Source organism: Hordeum vulgare, chromosome 2H (assembly GCF_904849725.1).
Source record: "Hordeum vulgare subsp. vulgare chromosome 2H, MorexV3_pseudomolecules_assembly, whole genome shotgun sequence".
Classification (NCBI taxonomy): domain Eukaryota; kingdom Viridiplantae; phylum Streptophyta; class Magnoliopsida; order Poales; family Poaceae; genus Hordeum; species Hordeum vulgare.
Genome location: NC_058519.1, coordinates 482,202,159 through 482,222,927, shown reverse-complemented (window position 1 = coordinate 482,222,927; position 20,769 = coordinate 482,202,159). Strand labels below are relative to the sequence as shown.

Genomic DNA, 20,769 nt, shown 5'->3' with positions numbered 1-20,769 from the left:
CGAAGCCACGCTCGTGAGCTCGGCTGCTTCGTCTCGCGGCCCCTACCTCGCCCCAGATCGCCGTCGCATTTTCTCCGGTCGCCCCAGATCTGGCGACGGGAGGGGCAGGGCGGCGGCCTGGCAGAGGAGGGTCGGCGGCCTGGGCAGAGGAGGGGCCTGCGGCCTGGGCAGAGGAGGGCGAGGCGGCGGCCTGGGCAGAGGAGGGAGAGGCAGCCACGGGAGGGAGAGGGAGAGGCAACGACGGGAGGGAGAGGGAGAGGCAGCGACGGGAGGGAGAGGATTGTGATGTAAAATAGCTGCCAATTGATTCAGATTGCTGTCAATTTTACACGCTTTTTTTATCTATTACAAACTTATAACTAGGACATCACTCGTTTCCAAACTTTTGCCACACATGGTCAATTAGATCAAGTTTAAGCTGATCATGTTCATTGAAATTTCTAATCCGTTGAGTCATCTGAATAAACGAGCTCAGTTCTTCTGCATGAGTACGAGAGACTGTGACTCTTTCTCCCATTGCGTCAAAAGTGCATCTTTGTCGATTAGTTTGTCGCTCCTTGATCGATTGACTGACGTCCATGCTTGGAACCGCCATGGCGTCGAGCGTTCTTCCTCTCTTCCTCCTCGCGCTCGGCGAATGCTGCAAGTATGAGTTCATCGTCGCCAGATGAAGATGACGAAGAACTCATGTCCCAAGTGAATGTGTTCATTGTGTTGTATGAGAAACGATAGAAAAAACTAGGTGAGAAGAGAAGTCACAGGTAGAAGTGTGCTGGAAGAAAGGTGATAGGGGTGGTTTATATAGATCAGAAATATGGTCGTTGAAAATATAGCCGTTTGAAAATATAGCCGTTTGAAATATACACGTCCTAATTTACACGTTCCACTGAAAAACTGGAACGTGTATAATTTAACAACGTGTATATGAACGTGTATATGAAGATATACACGTTTAAATTTACACCATCCACTAGAAATGCTCTTACGTAACCTGGTCCACATACAGATCAGGGGTGCACTGCATACTAGCCTGGTGGGTCAAATTTCACTCTCCTTATCATAGCTAGTTTAATCAATCTGGACCGACAAGTGACTGACTGAATCATTTATATTCTATATACACCACTGATTCGTCAGATCGTCATAGGTAGAAGCGGCTTAAGATACACAGACTCAGCACAAATTTCAAGCTTTTATTTGCTTTGCACGAGTTTGTCCACACACAAAAAAAAAAAGTACCAGCATGAATCACTTGCAGGGCCATTTGATCTTCCTAACTAATGATGCAAGTCTGTTTATGAATAGCGTACACATGTGACAATTTGAGCAATTCAAAATGAAAAATACCTGAAGCGTGAAGTTTGGACATTAATTGCATACGCATGTGTAAACGAGTCAAACGAGCAGAAGCGTGCAATATGGTAATGCCGGCATGTTCACATTCTGGAGCCTGCAAGTCTCCAAATCCATTCACACCCTGGAAAAAAATAATGTGTTGACTTCAGTTCAGAGAATCAGAACAGCAAGCAACTGCTACATCAGAAACAATCCCGTATCAGTTAAAATAGTGCAAGTTTCCATTCCTCATGCAGTTCCAACTTGCACTTGACACAATTATGTGATCATGGATGTATAATTGAGTTGCAACTTGCATAAGCAGAACTTATAGAACTCCCTATTCATGTGCACGAATCAGTCATCATGCAGTGTGCCAACCAGCTTATAATATCAGCAAGATTACAGGACAAGTTGGCTCCTATTAATGTAATCTTTTCCTCAAAAGTGACAACGTAAGTAAACATTCTTAAAAGAGAAGGCAAAGGTTTCCCAACTTCGCAGCCGGGAAACATTCACGTGATTATCTCCCTGTGATAAAAAAAGATTAAAGCGTCGGGCCTGCTTGTCAGGATCTAAATATCTATACCACCTAATAAAGAGGCTATTGTTTTCGTCGGAAAACCCACCGCGACTTTTTTATAAAAAAGCCCCTATGACTTTACAAAAAAAATATGAAACGTTGGGCCTTGACGTTGTGAGAGGCAGCCTTGCGCTGCGGCTTGGGCTGCGCCGCCCACACGAGCGGATGGGGCAGCGAGCGAGAGGCCAACGGGAGCTCGCCCCCTTCCTCCTGCCCGAGGTAGGGACACAACGGCGATGGACTCCGGCGAAGCAACGACGCCTGGGGCGGATCCGGCAGGAATGGGTCCATGGCAACAGCATCTGGGCGAGGGAGTGTGGATCCGAGCGTCGACGTGCTAGATATGCGGCTGGGAGCTCGGGCGTCCACGTAGAGAAAAGATGGTGAGGCAGGAGAGAGATAAAAGGGAACAAGAAGGGGCGAGCGACGCTGATGGCCCGCGAGGCTCCGGCCGGAGTTGGTCGACATCGCGAGGTGGACGGGGTCGGGCGGCGTGGGAGCTTCGGCTGCGGTCAGACTCGGAGCTCCTCTCCAGATCTGGCGCGGGGCGCGGGCGACGGCTGTTCGGCCCGGGGCGGCTCAATCTGGGCGGCGGCGGCGGCGTTGTTGTCACCGACGAAGAACCAGCTGGCCACCGTAGTGCGCAGCCGCAGCTGCTCGAAGATGAACACCTGCACCACCACCCGCAGCGGCAGCCGCTCGTTCTGCGCTGCATGCGTGCACGCCTCCAGTGACAGCTTCTGGCAGTTCATCAGCCAGCACAGCTGCTCCCGCTCCGACTCCGTCAGCCACGGGTGCGCCTGCCATGATAGAGAGGTATCAAATGCAAGCTCAAGAACATTCATTAATTCATGGCCGCCACTGGCCATTACCTACCGTGATGAAGTTGTCGATGGCGCGGTAGAGGCCGTCTTCGAGGGAGCGGACGTAGTCCGGGACGAGCGCCGCGATCTGCTGGAACTGGGAGCACTTAAGGTTTGCGTCCATGCCGACCTCGGCGAGGTACCCGTCAACGAGCTTGGCTACCGTGCTGGCCAGCATGAGCTCGCCGGGAGGGGTCTCGTCCGCCGTGATCTCCGGCAAGGGATCGGCGTATGTTGTCGTGTTGGACAGCACGAACTGTTCCAGCATGCGCTGCATGCAGTCCACGTCGTAGAGCGTGTCCATGGAGTAGGTGGTGTTAGGGATCAGTAGGTCCTCCAGCGCCGCCTCCTCCAGCTGCTCGCCAGCCCGCCTCTCCAGCACGTCCCGGCATGCCGCGCCGGCATGCAGGATCGTCGCCGTGCGGAGCATGCCGAGCAGAAACCTCGTCGTCGCGACGCCCTTCTCGGCTGGGAGCAGTGCCACGATCTCCTCCAGAAGCACGCGCTGCTCGCCGACCACGTCATCAGACGACGTGGTGTCCGACGCAGTGCCGCCGCCGACATCGCGCCTGTTGAGGCCAGAGAGGTGCCGCCTGGCGTAGTGCGCGAGCGAGCCGGCGATGCTCTCAGGGCTCATGCCCCTGGCCCGCATCTCGGAGATGAGCCGCTTGTACAGGGGCAGCCGGAGCGACGACGCCTGCGTGTATCACCACCCGGCTCCCGGCGAGCGCGGCTTCCCGTAGGTCCCGTTCCACATCACGGGCGGGGCGGCCGCCTCTACGCACCTCGTCGTGTAGTTCTCGGCCATGGGGCATCCGAAGAGCGTCGGGTCGGCCCACGCCTTGGCCGCCAGCGACTCGATGCCCGGGGAGCGAGGAGGAGGTCCTCGGCCTGCTGCGGCACTCCGTCATCTCCGTCATCGCAGGCCTGCAGCGCTTGCACGGTGTCTTCCCAGCTGCCGAGCACGTCGCGGACGAAGAAGGCCTCGGCGTTGCCGGCGAGGTTGCCCTCGCCGGCCATCCCGAGGCGCTCGGCCGCGCAGCGTACTCGGACCACGTTGGCCGCGTTGAGCTCGAATTGGACGTCGTAGCAGAACTTGGCCGCGAGGTCGAAGGCGGCCGGGCCGCCGGGTAGGTCGTCGAGCTGCACGGTGCACTCCTTGCCGCCGTTGTCGTCGGGAGCGGTGGTAGATTCGGTGATGAGCTTCTGCAGAGTGCTCCTCTGGATAATTAAGGGGAACTGGATGAAAAATTGAAAAAACAGAGGGTAAGTTAGTTTGCTGCATGTAGAAAAAATGAACAAGAACCGTACGTCGTTGGCTATTTTGTACAAAAGCCCCTACAATTTTAGATAATCAACCCGCAGTACGTTATTAAGTCGAACGAATCATTTCTTTCTTTTGCATTAAAGCCCCTACAGTTTCAGATAATAAACCCACAATACGTTTTTTAGCCGGACGAATCGTTTTTTCCTTTTACAAAAAGCCCCCATACTTTTGTACTAATGAACCCGCAGTCCGATTTTAAGTCACAGCGTTTTCTGAATTTTTACATATAACCCCCTAATATTTGGATTAAACAACCCGCCATCCGTCTGAATTTTTTTTAAATAATCATATCTTTTAAACCTTAACTTCAATTTCAACATATTATATATGAAATTTGATTAGGAAAATGCATAGAATCTGAATATGATGTAATATCTATCTATTAATTATTTTAAAAAAATAGGGTGCAACCTAAATCAATAATGCAAGATTCATCATTTCTTCGTACCAAAGTCGTAATGCAAATAAACATGCCACACATATTGCTCTTGTTACTTAGCGAGGAACGAGCGAGGGAAATAGTTACAATGAATCAATTACCATCCGTATGCATGTTGTACTTCCACCAGCCTCTCTTTTTGTACATGTCACATGATCGAACATGCTATGTATGTATTTCCTTTGGCCAAATCCATACGCGTACTTACCAACGGACTACACATTTTTTAGAGTGAATACATAAATCATTTTTGTAGCATATACATACATTTATAAAACTCATGAACATTACAAGTACATGAATATTTATTTTAGAAATATCCAAACAATTATTGTGATAGTCATGAGCATTAATATTGAAACCGATACGAAACCGATACATAGCATCTTATTTTGTGTTTCATCTGCTGCATGTAACTATGACACATATAGAACTTTTTAAATCTATATGCAAACCATATTTAAATAGAAGACATCTGGAATCTTGAACTGTGTTTTGTAGGCTAAGATCATCTTTGTTTGGGTATTAGCTACAAATACTCAAATTATAGATCATTTTTTTTTAAATTGAGAGTATGCGGTCTTCTTTCCTCCCGTTGCAACGCACGGGACCTTTTGCTAGTGTTAGTCCAAAGATCCATTTTTTGGGAAGTATATTTATTTCATAATTACATCACAATTAAGGAAAATGAGCAATGAGGCTATGACATGCAGGTTTCTAGTCACAAACCTTGATTTGAATTATGGCTCATTCAAGATGGCATTTGCAATGAAAATATAATCAGTTACTCCTTCCGATAATAAAATTCCTTGCAATCATATACAAGATATCTTGGTTGCATCCAGAACTATAAGAATTTACAGTGTATTAGGAAGGACGTTGTATATGCTACATTGGTGGAAAGGAATTATTTGACTCGTTAGCTTTTACTATTTTTGCAAAGAACCCGTCAACCAGCAGTGCAAATAAAGTTTATGACTAATAGGAACTCTGCTGAGAAGAAGGAGCATACCTCTCATGTCTAAGAGATCAGAAATGAACAATCAAATGACAGAAGACTTGTTCCAAAGGTCCTTTAAGTATGACTGTTAGATGGCTTCACGTGAGGACTATCTGGCCATACATGCTGCACACACAAATATTTTTACAAGCAACAAACGTAAGCCGGAAGAACATTTCCATCAAACCAATAGTGCTACTGCTACCAGGTGGCATACTCCACTACAAAAATGCTGGTCTCCCTTTTCCAGAAAATACTTCTGTGTACACGGAATTTTCCTGTATTTGAGGAAGGAGCATATGGATGCAACTTTTATGTCCCATCCATTGGTGTCAGCGAAAAACCATAAGCAACAGTAGAGCAGTTAAATCTTTCCGACAGACAATTACTAATATGCATCATCTGCTTACCGGTTTACACTTGATCATTTGATTCTGCGTCTTCCAACTGGTGCAAGTCAGAATAGTATGGGGCTTCAGTATTAGTCCACTATTATGACTATGAGATGTCTTTATTTAACACACATGGCAACTGTAGCAGTTCCCATTCTGAAGGCGGATAGCCTTCTGTTGGAAGCTGTCCGTTTTGTTAGAACGTGAAACCTTATAGACATGTGATATTTGATTCAGGTCGATAGTTCAGTTCTCGGTACCCCTTGAAATAATGTTGATTCAAACACTAAAATGTTCCTAACTGAAGTAAAATCACTATGATAGTATATTGCTTATGGTATCCTTGCAGGACTAAAAACAGTTTGAGAGCACACCAAAGAAGGAAACACATCATATAGATAACTGAAGTTCTGCAAGACCGGGAAAGAAGCACACTCCGATCCTTCAGGTTATCAACCAGCTGAAGGCCGAGGTTAGCTTTTGGTTTTAGCTGTTGCTGTGGTGTTACTTGGTTGTGTTGCTGGTTGGTGCTGTTGCCGTGTACTTTGGGTCGCTTTGGATGGTTTGTCTTGGACTCTTGGTCATTTATAATTTCTTGGCTGTACATTCTCTTCTTCTTCTAATGAAATCACATGCACTTCTCCTGCATGGTTCGAAAAAAGGCCGGCAGGTTGTCAAGACCTAACCAGAAAATAATGTATTTCCAGCAGATGAGGCTTCATGTGAGAAACAATCAAGGTATAATCAATTTCTAACAACTTGAAGTTTCTACTGTAAGTCTGTAACTGACTGTCACAGGGTACTCATTGATGGATTACCTGGATGCTGAAACTGAGGGTAAGGATATGCACCCAACAAAACACGATCTGTAGACACAACCTGTGAAAACATAAAGTTCCCTGGAACAAACAACAGTACACTTGTATACAACATAGTTTCAGCTCCTAAAGTAAAGTTGCATTCTCAGATAAACTAAAAATCATATAATAATACAGCCTGCTGAAAGAAACTAAAAACATTTCAAATTGTATTGGAAGAAGATCATTGTAACCTTTCATAACTCTTTTTACAAATCACCGTAAAGAAGCTTATGTTAGGGTCGAAGTTTGTATGAACAAGAAAGGGAGACATACATGATACATCCCCTGTTAAGAGAAAGAAACTATACAGAATCAAAGGAATGAAGGACTTCCTCGAAAACAAGTCTAGTGTGCTTGTCCAAGGGCTTCTCCTCAGTATCAGAATAGGCTACATTGAGCAGATAGAGCTTTCTGGAAGCAACAAACGCTGCCGAGAAGATCCGCTTCATCCCTCCCCTGGTGCTATCCAGTGAGTACTCGATTTCGTACACTGTCAAGCCATCATGGCCCGATCTCTCTCCGGTAGAAATCACCTCTGCAGATTTGGTACTTTCCTGAATCAAGGGAAAGGTTTCAAACCAACTGCCAATACTAGCACTGAACTTCTCCAAAATGTGGGCACTGAATCTTTATCGCCGGTCATAATAAGAAGCAACAAAAGGAGCTCAGTTTGCACCTTATACTACACAGCCTATAAGCAGTTCATCTAAGTGGAGCGCGTAAAAATAAGATTTCTAAATGTAGCAATAAGTATGGGGCTGGCAAATGGCAATGCCCCTACACACATTTACCTTTTTCTTCTCTGCCTGTAGAAGCCTTTCTGCGACGAACTGCGGTGTACCGAAATCCGTCAGTGAGGAGAGGCGGACAGGGTTGACGACGACCCCAATATTGTTGCTCCCCTTCCCCTCTTGCTGGAACAGCGCCGTCGCGCCCGCCTTTTCCACCTTCCCCAATTACACAACAGCGTCACACGATTCAGAGCTCCAATCCACGAACCTAACGCGTCAAAATGCACAAAGCATCCTAGGATGATGCATCAAATGAGTGTTTACGCTAGGTTGCAGCGCCACGTCGCCACAGAGCTTCATACCTTGGGCCATGAGGCCGGCTTGAGGAGGGTGAACCCCTGGTCCTGGTCAGTGTACCGTTCCAGCTCCAACGCTGGTGCGCCTCCTTCTCCTTCCCCGACTTCTGCCTCCGTTTCCGATGCCGAGGCTGCCGGGAGTTGGGGTGACGAGGCGGGGAAAGGGAGGGCGGTGAGGAGCAGCGAGGCGGCGGAAACGGCCCTCCTGGTTAGGCGCGGAGGAGGGGAGGAGATGTCGCATTTGGGCGCAATGGTGCGGGGCGGAGGCCGGCGCTGGGCGCGGCCGGCGAGCTTCAGCGGCGGGCCGTGGCGAGGGCTACCGACGAGTGGCATCGATGGAAGTAGATTTGTACACAGAGAAGCTTTCGCTCGCGGCTATGGCCGCCTCTGCCGCTCAGTTTGTTATCGCCATTCGACGCTGGCTGTGGGCCCACCTATGGAGGAAAATGCGCGTGTACAATTACAACTTTTGTCAATAACCAAACATTTTTAAACCAGTCCCTCATACATACACACATACACTAATCTCTATGAACACACATCTCCTAATCCTATGATCATCTTTAAAAGATTGAGCCGACACATAGTCTTGAGATTGACGAAGTCGCCGCACACAATTTTATAGTCGGAAACGTCTCCTTCCACAATACACATCGCGTGAAGGTCTAAATAAATTCAGAAAAATGCAAGCGCACGTGCCATGTCTAGGGTTTGAATTCTGGTTGGTTGGGGAATCACCGTCCTTCTTTTTTTAGAAAAGGTGGTTAATCTTCGGCTTGTGCATCAATTGATGCATACGGCATTTTATTAAACATAGAGCAAATATTTCATGAGTCGATTACAAGTTCATGCGAAGGTGGAGCATAAAGCGTCATAAAAAGAGATGAAAAGGCCACAACCAGGGAAAATAGGGACCAATGACTAAACATCTATCCTATTATTAAACCGACATCCAAACCTATTGAAGATAACCCGAGCTACCATCTCTCATCGGACAGACTCAGTAACCAAAGGATCCCTCGCTCCCGCATTAGTTAGTAACGACCACGTACAGATCCATGTAGTGGGTCAGAAGATGACCTACAAAAAAATTGTATTTGTATGTCTGTTAAAAACTAAATCATTCCTGCAGTTTCAAATCGACCACAACGAAGCGCATACTCCTATACGGATATGTTGTGCCAAGCTAGGGTGCATCCCTGTAGCCACGTCCCAAATAACGTATGTATGCTACGAGGAGGGTTAATATTAAAAGCTATTTGAAGAGAACGCCGTACAATCCTAGCCAACGGACAATGAAGAAAGAGGTGTTTGATAGTTTCATTTGATCACAAAAACTACATCTCCTATTACCATCCTAATCACGTTTAGCCAAGTGATCTTTCGTTAGAATCACCTCCTTGTGAACAAACCACATGAAGTCTTTGATCCTTAAAGGAACCTTGACCTTTCAAATATGTAAAGAGTTTGGGATTGGGCCCGAGTCTATGAGATATAAATACATAGATTTGACCAAAAAGACTTTATTCGCACTTAACTTCCATTGAAGTCTGACAGCCTCACATGAAAGTTGAATGTCCATCGACCTTCGAACAAGATGCAATCAGGATGCCCATCTATCTCCAACTAGATCTCTCCGGAATTGTATATTTAGAGGAATAGTTTGTAATACTGTAGCAACATAAACTTCCTTACGTTGTGCAATATTATAGAGAGATGGATACTGAGAAGCAAGCGACGTCTCCCCTAACCACGTATCCTCTCAGAATCTCGTCGACTCACCATTTGCAATGATGAATTTAGTCCTTTGGAAAAAAGTTGCCTTCGTCCTCATAAGGCCCTTCCAAAAAGGTGAATCATTGGGTCTGACATATACGTGGGCCAAAGTTTTATTATTGTTGGGGAACGTTGCATGGGGAAAAAATCCTACGCACACACAAGACCTGTCCATGGTGATCGAGGGGAGATCGGATCCACATACCCTTGTAGATTGCTAAGCGGGAAGCGTTGAGAAATGCGGTTGATGTAGTCGAACGTCTTCGCAATCCAAATCGCAAGCCATCCCACGATCTTCGTCCCTATCTAGCGCTGAACGGACGGCACCTCCGCATTCAGCACACGTGCAGCTCGATGACGATCTCCGACTTCTTGATCCAGCAAGAGAGACGAAGAGGTGGCTGATTTATCCGACAGCACGACGGCGTGGCGGTGATGGTGGTGGAGCTACTCCGGCAGGGCTTCGTTGTACAGTATCGAACTAGCTACGGGGCGTCACGAAGTGGTGGAGGGAGAGAGGGATGTGCCTTGGCTTAAGGTGCCAAAAACCTCTCTCACCTCCACTATGTGTAGGTGGGAGGGAGGGGTGGCGCCCTTGGGGAAAATCCAGAGGGTTGGCTCGCGCGCCAAGGAAGAGGAGGAGTCCTCCAATACGGTTTGGAGGAGGAGTCCCCCTTCCCCAATTCGGTTTGCCCCACCTCTCCTTTCCTTCTCCTATTTCGGTCGAATAGGCCTTCTTGGGCTGGCCACCAGCCCACTAAGGGCTGGTGCACCACCCTTGGGCCTATTTGGTTCCTTCCCGGGTGGGTGGCCCCTCTCGATGGAACTCCGGAACCCATTCGTCACTCCCGATACTTTACTGGTAATGCCCGTGAAAGTGCGTTATATCGACTAGAGGGGGGTGAATAGGTGATTTTTAGAATTTCATCGCTGAGTAAATTCCTTTTGAGGAAATTCCTCACTGATGAATTACGTGCAGCGGAAATAGCGCAGGATCGGAGGTGCAAAGACTACAACTGTAGATTACTTGGTGAAGATTATGAGAATTGGTTTGATAGTACACAGGCACACAGAACGCATGTGAAGATTAACTAGAATGAAGAATTTGAGGTTGAGAAAATTCAGAGAAAGTCTTCAAACAAATTATTCAAACAGTACAAATGAAAGTCTTCAACATACAATTCTGAGGAAATGAAAGAGTTGAAGAAATAGAACCCGTATCACGATGAAGACAGTTGTTGATGACCCAGTTCCAACTGATGTGACAGTTGTACGTCTGGTTTGGAGCGGCTTGGTATTGAAACCAAAGGTTACACAGTCCCTACCATATTATCCTTGAGCTAAGGTCACACAGTCCTCGCCCAACACGCGTGGTAAGTCTTCAGGGCAGACTTCCAAACCCTCACAAACTCGGTCACCCGACGATCCACAATCGACTGCTGGATGCTCTAGACCATGACGCCTAACCGTCTCGAGGATGCACAGTCCTCAAAGGTAAAAGGCTTCAGTTCCACACAAGAACAAATTCTTCAGTGATGCTCAATCACTTGGTTTTGGTTCGTGGTTTGGTGTTTGGGGTATTTCCTCACTTGATGATTTACTCTCGAAGACTCTGAGGAATTTGGGTTGCTCTAAGTGATAAGTGTTAGTTTCTCTCAGAGCAGCCAACTAGCTAATGGTCGTGGGGGCGGCTATTTATAGCCTGGGAGCATCCCGACATGATTTGACATAAATGCCCTTAACTATTATGACCGTTGGGTGGATAAGATCACTTAGGTGGTGTGTGTCGCGATAACGGTCGGAACTTTCAACTGTGAAGGTCCTCATGTCTCTCATATTCTTCACTCTGAGGCTTTAGTAGGTTTAGGCTTGGGTTGAGCATCATGAGGAAATTTATTTCTTAGTATTACCTCGACCCCCTTTAACAGTACGGTTTTCCTATGACTCAAGAGTAAAGAAAATGAAACAGAAAGAATAAATCTTCACGCTTCAAAGTCTTCAAACAATTTTTCTTCAGGAACCACCAGATTCCTCATCATCAATATCTTCATGAGGAGTATCAATTTTATCGCAATTTCTTCGTGATCAAATCTTCAAGGTAAGACCAAAATCTTCAACCGAAGACATACATTTTTAGGGGTCGATATTCATCGTCTAACTCAAACTCCTCATCGACTTATAGAGCATGTGTACACTTATAAACACATTAGTCACTTAACCTATAAGTCTTCAAACCACCAAAATCACTAAGGGCACTAGATGCACTTACAACCCGAAAATCTTCCGGAAGCCAAATGGATACTTCCTATATATCAATCTTGGTCTCCGGACCATTCCGGAAACCCTCGTGACATCCGGGTTCTCATCTGGGACTCCAAACAACATTTGGTTACCAACATCAATAATTTAACTATATCGAAACATCATCGAACCTTAAGTGTGCAGACCGTGCGGGTTCGAGAACCATGTAGACATGACCGAGACACTCTCCGGTCAATCTCCAATAGCGGGACCTGGATGTCCATATTGGATCCTACATATTCTACAAAGATCTTTATCGGTTGAACCTCTGTGTCAAGGATTCACTTAATCCCATATCACATTCCCTTTGCCCTTCGGTATGTTACTTGCACGAGATTCGATCGTCGGTATCCCTATACCTATTTCAATCTCGTTACCGGAAAGTCTCTTTACACGTTCCATAATACAAAATCACGTGGCTAACTTTTTAGTCACATTGCTTGCAAGGTTTGTTTGTGATGTTGTATTATCGAGTGGGCCCCGAGATACCTCTCTGTCATACGGAGTGAAAAATCCAAGTCTTGATCCATGCTAACTCAACGGACACCTTCGGAGATACCTGTTGGGGATATTATCCCAACGTATGACCCACCCTATGAGGCCGGGTCTAGTTGATGGCATCTCAAAGTTCATATTCATTATGGGCCCTGACATACAAGGCAGGAGGCGCAAGGCGATTCACTAAAGAGAGTCAGCGGCGGCCCAAGACACAAAGATGGCGAGTCTTGGCCCATGAGGGAGAAGGTCGCCAGGAGTTTCCTTGCTTAAAGGAGCAAGGTGAGTTAGAAACATAACAGGTCACGAAACATAACGTGACCCGGACTCTTGTAAACCTAGGGTCTCGACCTGTATATAAAGGTGAGTCTCTAGGGATGATAGACTTAAGTTACAATCTATCGAGAGCTAGGTTAGGCGAAACCGCACCCTTGTAATCTATTTCATCATCAATACACACAAAGTAGGACGTAGGCTTTTACCTCCATCTCGTCTCTCGTTCCCTATCAACCCCTTTGAGTCACCACGTAGTTCCGATGACTTCACCACTAAGTCCTTTCATGAGGACATCTGCCGTGATAAAACCACGACAGTTGGCGCTCACCGTGGGGCCTACGCACGATGGAGTTGAGTTCTCAAAGAGAGCCCTTCCAGGGTTCGGGAGCTACGCGGTTGGTCTCATGACCAAGATCCGCCATGGAAAGTGCTACATCGACAATTCGAGCTGGGGTCCCGAGGCCGGTTCGATCAAATCTGGTTACTGGGTCCCCTTCGGTAAGATTCACGTCTTCATCGGAAAAATTGGTGTGCCTGTTCTTGAGCCGGACATCTACATCAACATCGTCGTGCCGTCTAGGCTCGCTCGACCCTCTAAATGTCAGGTGGTGCAGCGTCGCGTCTTCGTTGGCTTCACGCAGGGGGTCAGCCTCCCGGATGAGCCGGCGACTGATGGAGACACCCCCGTCAACTCATATGGCGAGTCATCCATGGGAGACACGAATTCAATTTGCCCTCTCTATGATGCAAGGCTTGGGAGCTTCCCTGAGGCGGCGATCTCCGAAGGCCCGTAAGAGCCACCTCACCAGGTTACTATCTACATGGCAGGGGTTGTCGGCTCCAAATCAGCCAGATGCGGCAGCTGCCAATGGAGCCAGCGGATCTGGGAAAACGCCGGCCCAGGCCATGACGGATCTGATGGGCGAGATGTCAAAACTTGTGGCAGTCGTCGTTACTGTCGAAAATCAGGAGGAAATCAATGCAGAGCTGGTAAAACTGTGTGAAGAGATGGCCAAGATTCAGTGAGAGATTGACGCTAAAAACACCTGGATGGAGGATCAGCAGTTTCAAATCAGTGAGGAGGTTGAACGTTTGAAGGCTGAGGTGTGGCGGCTCGAGCGTCGGCGAGACACTTCTGATGCGGTGCATGAGAGGAGGCATCAGAGTCGTTTTCTGGCCAATCTCAATCCTACTCGGCTGTTTGACAGCGCACACATGCCTCACATGGAACATAACCCGCCTCGACATACTGATGTCCAAGCTGAGCCGGCTCGGCCGCCTCCGACACAGTAGCCGGCTCAGCCTTCGCCGATCCAGCCACCAGTTCAGCATTTCCGAAGGCCGTAGGGCCACTTCTCCAACCCTGTAGAAAACGTGTTGGCTGCTACAGGCAACTTGGAATCTCGCCCCATTCATCGAAACACCCTAATTGAGGTGGAAGCTAGGAACACCATCGAGATGCTAAAGATGGTCGTGGTTCAACAGGCGCAATTTTCTTAAAGTCGTGATCGGTTGCACTCCACACTACACGCCAGTCGCACCAAGAGTCGCCATGAGTATCCTCTGGCGGTTTCCAGCAGTGCTCACCGACAGCAGCCTCAAGCCAACCTGCCTAGACCACCAATGTCGAATGCCCAGGTGCTTGTGAACGTGGCCCGAGCTGCCCGTCGGGCGGAAGCAGATGCGGCAGCGGCGGTGGCGGCTGAGGTGGTTCCGACTTATGCACCGCCAGCACGTGTGTATAGCTAGTCGGTTGGAAGGACCATATGGGTCCCCTGTTTGTCTTTCTCTCTTCGCAACGAGTGTATGCCTAAAGATTTCAAAGGTCCTCTCAAGGTGCCCAATTACACACCCGACCTTGAGCCAGGTGCGTGGATTGAGAGTTATGAGCTTTCTATGGACATGCTTGACACTAGTGATGCAGTGTGTGCCAAGTATCTCACGATTATGTTGGAAGGGTCGGCTCAAACATGGTTGAAAAAACTACCTCCCAACTCCATCAACACTTGGGCGTAATTAAAAGAACGATTTATTAAAAACTTTTGAGGAACTTGCAAGCTCCCAATGACGATTTTGGATCTACATCAGTGTGTTCAGCGTATGGATGAGTCGGCTCACCACTAGACACGGCGGGTTGCTGAGATCATCCACTCATCATATGGCATCATGGCGGCTCAAGTCATGGTGATCTTGGAGAAAAATTGTCATTTTCAACCTCGAGTCTTGAAGCTTGGTCGTTTGAAGCGAAAGGTGCGGGATATGGGCGAGTTGATGAACACTCTCACCAGGTACGCCGAGTCATACGACACAAAAGATGCCGACTAAGATGATGACAAAGCAAGTGAAGTTAAGAAAGGGGATGGCACCAAGGGTCATTCTCAAGCTCATGGACCCAATGGAAACCAGGGAGGTCAAGAAAAGAGAAGACAACAAGATGGCTGGTCAGATTTTGGTGCCAATACCATTGCCGAGCCTAGAAACTAGCGTCGGAATACTGGTCAATCTCGAGGCTACAATGGGAGAAAACATGTAATTACGAGGAGATTCTTCAGGGACCTTGTCCTAAGCACAGTACTCCGGATGCCCCGTCTACTTTCTCTTGGGAAAACTGTTATGTGATGCAGGAATTTTGTCTCCAAGCGTCCAGGGATAACCAAGGGAGTAATAGTGGTGGACTCCCGGGTCATTTTGGACCTGGCGGGTCACAAGGGGGTTCTTCCAGTGGGTTCCCTGGCTCCGGCCCTCACGGGCAGGGCGGCTCGAACAATGGCGGTGGACAAACTCTGGTCAGGGTAACCAGTAGTACAACAACCAAGGCGGCTTCTAGCAGCATAATAACCAGGGCGGTTTCCAGCAGCAGAACAACCAGGGTGGATTTCAGAGCAACCCCAAGCAAATTGAACAGTGGTCAGTACCATGTTTTCACCACGAACACCTGCAGGCGGGATAAGAAAGTCAGGCAGAGGGCGATCAACATGGTTGAGCCGGTGGTTTCTAGGTACCTCAATTGGTCAGAACAGCCCATCACATGGAGTAGAGATGATCACCCGCTCCGGGTCAATAGTCCCGGCGACTTAGCATTGGTGGTAGCGCCACAGGTTGGGGATATACCCTCTCCAAGGTTCTCATGGATGGAGGAAGCAACATTAATATCTTATACTATGACACCTTCCGGCAGATGAATTTGTCTGAGGGCGACTTGATGCCCTCGACCACGGTCTTTCATGGCATTGTCCCACGCAAGTCGACATATCTAGTTGGGAGGATCAAATAAACGTTGATTTTGGTGATGAATCCAATTATAGGAGCGAGGTTGTGATGTTTGAGGTGGTCAAGATCAGAAGTCCTTACCATGCCTTGTTCGGACGGTCGGCTTACGCCTGTTTTATGGCCCGACCCTGCTATGTGTACCTCAAGATCAAGATGTCAGGTCTTAAAGGGACTATGATAGTCAATGGAGATCGAAAGATAGCACATGAGTGTGAGGAAGGAGACATTGCCTACGCTGAGTGGGCATGCATGGCTCAAGAATTGGAATTTCACAAGGCTAATGTGGACCCGTCCGACATGAGTCCCCTCAGAAAACCCACTGTTGGTTCTGAGCCGCCCCTCAAGTTCAAGCCAACAAATGATACCAAGCAAGTTGATTTCACCCCCGGTGACTCTTCTAAGCAGTTCACTATTGGGACTAGCTTGGATCCTAAATAGGAAAGCACGCTCATGGAATTCATCTATGAGAATTGGGACATCTTTGCATGGAAACCTTTTGACATGCTAGGAGTACCGAGAGAATGTTGGGGAACGTCGCATGGGAAACAAAAAATTTCCTACACGCATGAAGACCTATCATGGTGATGTCCAGCTACGAGAGGGGATTTCCGATCTACGTACCCTTGTAGATCGCACAGCAGGAAGCGTTTAAGAAACGCGGTTGATGTAGTGGAACGTCCTCACGTCCCTCGATCCTCCCCGCGAACCGTCCCGCGATCCGTCCCACGATCCGCTCCGATCTAGTGCCGAACGGACGGCACCTCCGCGTTCAGCACACGTACAACTCGACGATGATCTCGGCCTTCTTGATCCAGCAAGAGAGACGGAGAGGTAGATGAGTTCTCCGGTAGCGTGACGACGCTTCGGAGGTTGGTGGTGATCTATCTCAGCAGGGCTCCGCCCGAGCTCCACAGAAATACGATCTAGAGGATAAACCATGGAGGTATGTGGTCGGGCTGTTGATCTGCAATCTCTGGCGTTAGCTAGACGAATGCTTATGACAACAAACCTTCTCCTGCAACGGCACCAGAAGAATGCTGATAGCATTCCCCAGTAACGGAACTAGAAGAATGTTGTTGATGGCCCACCAGCGTGTGGGTTCGCAGCAGTTTTTGAGGGTAGAGTATTCGACCCAGTTTGTTGATAAGCCACAGGAGGTGAGAGTATACTCTCAAGTATTAGCAGCTGAATTTGTCAGATTCAACCACACCTGAAAGATTAGTATCTGCAAGCACAGTAGTAACAGCAAAGTAACGAGTAACGACAGTGTAACAAGCAATAGCAGTGGCAAGGAACAACAGTAGTGACAACAGTAGCAAGTAGCAACAGTAGCAAGAGATAGTAGTAGCAACAGTAGCAGCAGAGCAAGACAAGTAACAGCAGTAGCAACAGTAGTAGCAGCAGCAGCAGAGCAAGACAAGTAACAGAAGTAGGACAAACTCGTAGGCAATGGGTTGGTGATTTGTTTGGATGATATTCATCATGCAACAGCTATAACACGGAGAGATATGTGGCTAGCTCCCGTTCGTCAATGTGATGTAGGCATGCATTCCGTGTGTCGTCATACGTGCTTAGGGAAAAGAACTTGCATGACATCTATTGTCCATCCCTCCCATGGCAGCGGGGTCCAAAATGAAACTACGGGATATTAAGGTTCTCCTTTTAATAAAGAACCGGACCAACGCATTAGCACTTGGTGAACACATGAACTCCTCAAACTATGGTCATCGCCAGGAGTGGTTCCAGTTATTGTCACTCCGGGGTTGCCGGATCATAACACATAGTAGGTAACTACAACTTGCAAGATCGGATCTAAAATACACATATATTGGTGATAACATAATAATTTCAGATCTGAAATCATGGCACTCGGGCCCTAGTGACAAGCATTAAGCATGGCAAAGTAGTAGCAACATCAATCTCAGAACATAGTGGATACTAGGGATCAATCCCCATCAAAACTAACTTGATTACATGATGGATCTCATCCTACTCATCACCGCCCACTAAGCCTACGAATAGATTACTCACGAACGACGAAGAGCTTCATGGAATTGGAGAGGGAAGAAGGTTGATGATGACGATGGCGACGATTTCCCCTCTCCGGAGCCCAAGACGGACTCCAGATCTGCCCTCTAGATGAACTGGTGGTGGCGGCGCCTCCATATCGCAAACGCGGCGAAAACTTCTCTTTTTATTTTTTCTGGGACGAAAGGCAACTTATAGAGCTGGAGTTGGGGGCGGCAGGTCCGTGTGGGCCCCACAAGCCTGCCGACCGCCACCAGGGGGTGGCGGCGGAGCAGGGGCTTGTGGCCCACTGGCCCACCCCCTCAGGTGGAGCTTGGCTCAGATATTTTTGATATTTTCCAAAACTGCTCCCCGTAAATTTTTAGGACGTTTGGAGAACTTTGATTTCTGCACAAAAATAACACCAAGGCAATTCTGCTGAAAACAGCATTAGTCCATGTTAGTTCCATTCAAATCATGCAAATTAGAGTCCAAAACAAGGGCAAAAGAGTTTGGAAAAGTAGATACGATGGAGACGTATCAACTCCCCCAAGCTTAAAACCTTGCTTGTCCTCAAGCAACTCAGTTGACAAACTAAGAGAGAAAGAAAAACTTTGACAAAATCTGTTTGATCTTGTTGTTGCAACTATGTCTAACTCATAACCAGAATTTCAGCAAGATCACAAGTTAACCACAAAAGCAAATGACACAAAGGTCTCACGGTAAACTAATATCAATGGCATAATCAGCTAACGAGCAAATAATAATGAGTTTCAAATACCAACACTTCAATCAAAACAAGCATGAAGCAATATGAATAGGTGCTATCTCGCTAGCACTTTCTGAGACCGCAAAACATAAATGCAGAGCACTTTCAAAGATCAAGGGCTGACTAAACATTGTAATTCATAGCAACGAAGATCCAGTCATAGTCATACTCAATATCAATCAAAAGCAAATCATAAAAATGACAGAGGTGCTCTCTAATTGGTGCTTATATAAGAGGAGGATGACTTGACAGGAAAATAAATAGACATGCCCTTCGCAGAGGGAAGCATTGATTTGCAGAGGTGCCAGAGCTCAAGCTTTGAAAACAGAGATAATAATTTTGGGTGGCATGCTTTCATTGTCAACGCAATGACCAAGAGTTCTCAATATCTTCCATGCTACTCATGCTATAGGTGGTTCCCAAACAGAAAATTAAAGTTTTAACTCCCCCACCACCAATCAATCACACTCCACGGCTAGCCGAATCCTCGGGTACCGTCCATACTAACATCAATCCGGGGGGAGTCTTGTTTTACAGTTATGTTTTCGATTTAAGCGTGGAACTGGGGATCCCAAATACCGGCCCCTTTGTCGTGAATGACTGTGAATAAACACATGTCGAGGATAACAATCCTAGCATGGAAGATACCAATAGCCCTCTGTCACCACATGAGCAGTTCGGGCATGCAAAACAGATTATTTCTTGAAGGTTTAGAGAATGGCACATGCAAATTTACTTGGAACGACAGGTAGATACTGCAAAATAGGTAGGTATGGTGGACTCTCATGGAAAAACTTTTGGGTTTATGGAGGTGGATGCACAAGCAGTATTCCGCTTAGTACAAGTGAAGGCTAGCAAAAGTCTGGGAAGCGACCAACTAGAGAGCGACAACGATCATCAAGATGCAATGAGTTTGACTAACATTGAATGCAAGCATGAACATGATATAAATCACCATGAATACGAACATCATAGAGGCTATGTTGATTTTGTTTCAACTACATGCATGAACATGCGCCAAGTCAAGCCACTTGAAACATTCAAAGGAGAATACCATCCTATCATACTACATCATAGTCATCTCAAAATCTATGTTGGCATTCAAGACAAACCATTATAAGCTCTCAGCTAAATAAGCATGGCATCAGAAACTATGATCTCTAAGTTGTCATTGCAAACATGGTTCTCTCACAACAAAGCTAAATCTGGGTCGACAAGCTAGTCATATTTACAAAAGCAAAATAGATAGAGTTCGTACCAACTTTTCAGTCTCAGTCACTTCATCATATATCATCATTGTTGCCTTTCATTTGCACAATCGAACGATGAAAACGATAATAAGCGCATTGGGCTAAGCTGAATCTGCAGGCAAACACAAAGGAGAAGACAAAATAATATGGCTCTTTGAATGCTAAACAGGTAAGCATGCAAGAACCAATAAACATTGTAACCAATATCTTCTACCTTGACACAAAGAAAAAGAAAACTATTTACACGGGAAAGCTCCCAACAAGCAAAAGAAGAAAGAAAAATCTTTTTGGGTTTTCTCAAAAGGACATAAAACAATAAAACAAGAAAACGAAAAGAAACTAGCATGGATAATACAGTGGCAAAGTGTAAACACCGGCTAACAAAGTGAAAGCATAAGCATGAATGTAAAGTCGGTGAGAACACGTACCCCCCCCCCCCCCCCCAAGCTTAGGCTTTTGGCCTAGCTTAGTCTACTCCCAAGGTGGGAAATAACCAGCTCCAGGATAATCCGGAGCAGACTGTGGATGCCACTACTGTGTGAGCTCCTCTCGCTCCCACTGATAAACTGGCGTCTGGTACTCGACTGGCAGGTCGAGCACGGGCGCCTGTGGTTGGGCCAAGCCCCAATATGTGTAGATGTCCGCGGGCATAATAGTGTACCTGCCTGCATGAAGATCAAACAAAGAGGGAGAAGGAAAAGTAATAGTCTCTCGAGTACCCTGACTAAACACCAGGTTT

At 47.1% G+C, this 20,769-nt stretch overlaps 1 protein-coding gene and 1 pseudogene across 1 annotated transcript; both read right to left on the bottom strand.

Annotated features, from left to right (window-relative positions):
• Window positions 1-2,430: 2,430 nt before the first annotated feature.
• Window positions 2,431-6,546, bottom strand: LOC123428387 (annotated as a pseudogene).
• A 393-nt stretch (window positions 6,547-6,939) lies between these two features.
• LOC123430298 (psbP domain-containing protein 2, chloroplastic) lies at window positions 6,940-8,288 on the bottom strand. Its single transcript, XM_045114169.1, has 3 exons — window positions 7,893-8,288; window positions 7,591-7,746; window positions 6,940-7,353 (listed from the first exon to the last, which is right to left on the bottom strand). The coding sequence occupies exons 1-3, from the start codon at window positions 8,217-8,219 to the stop codon at window positions 7,102-7,104; spliced, it is 735 nt and encodes a 244-aa protein (XP_044970104.1). The 5' UTR covers window positions 8,220-8,288; the 3' UTR covers window positions 6,940-7,101.
• Between the last annotated feature and the right edge of the window lie 12,481 nt (window positions 8,289-20,769).

Excerpts from the sequence above, each read along its gene's own strand:
- LOC123430298 (XM_045114169.1), bottom strand. The coding sequence starts at position 8,219 with ATGCCACTCGTCGGTAGCCCTCGCCACGGCCCGCCGCTGAAGCTCGCC. Across the intron at positions 7,747-7,892 it reads AGCCGGCCTCATGGCCCAAG|GTGGAAAAGGCGGGCGCGAC; the intron begins GTATGAAGCTCT and ends TAATTGGGGAAG. Across the intron at positions 7,354-7,590 it reads TACAGGCAGAGAAGAAAAAG|GAAAGTACCAAATCTGCAGA; the intron begins GTAAATGTGTGT and ends CCCTTGATTCAG.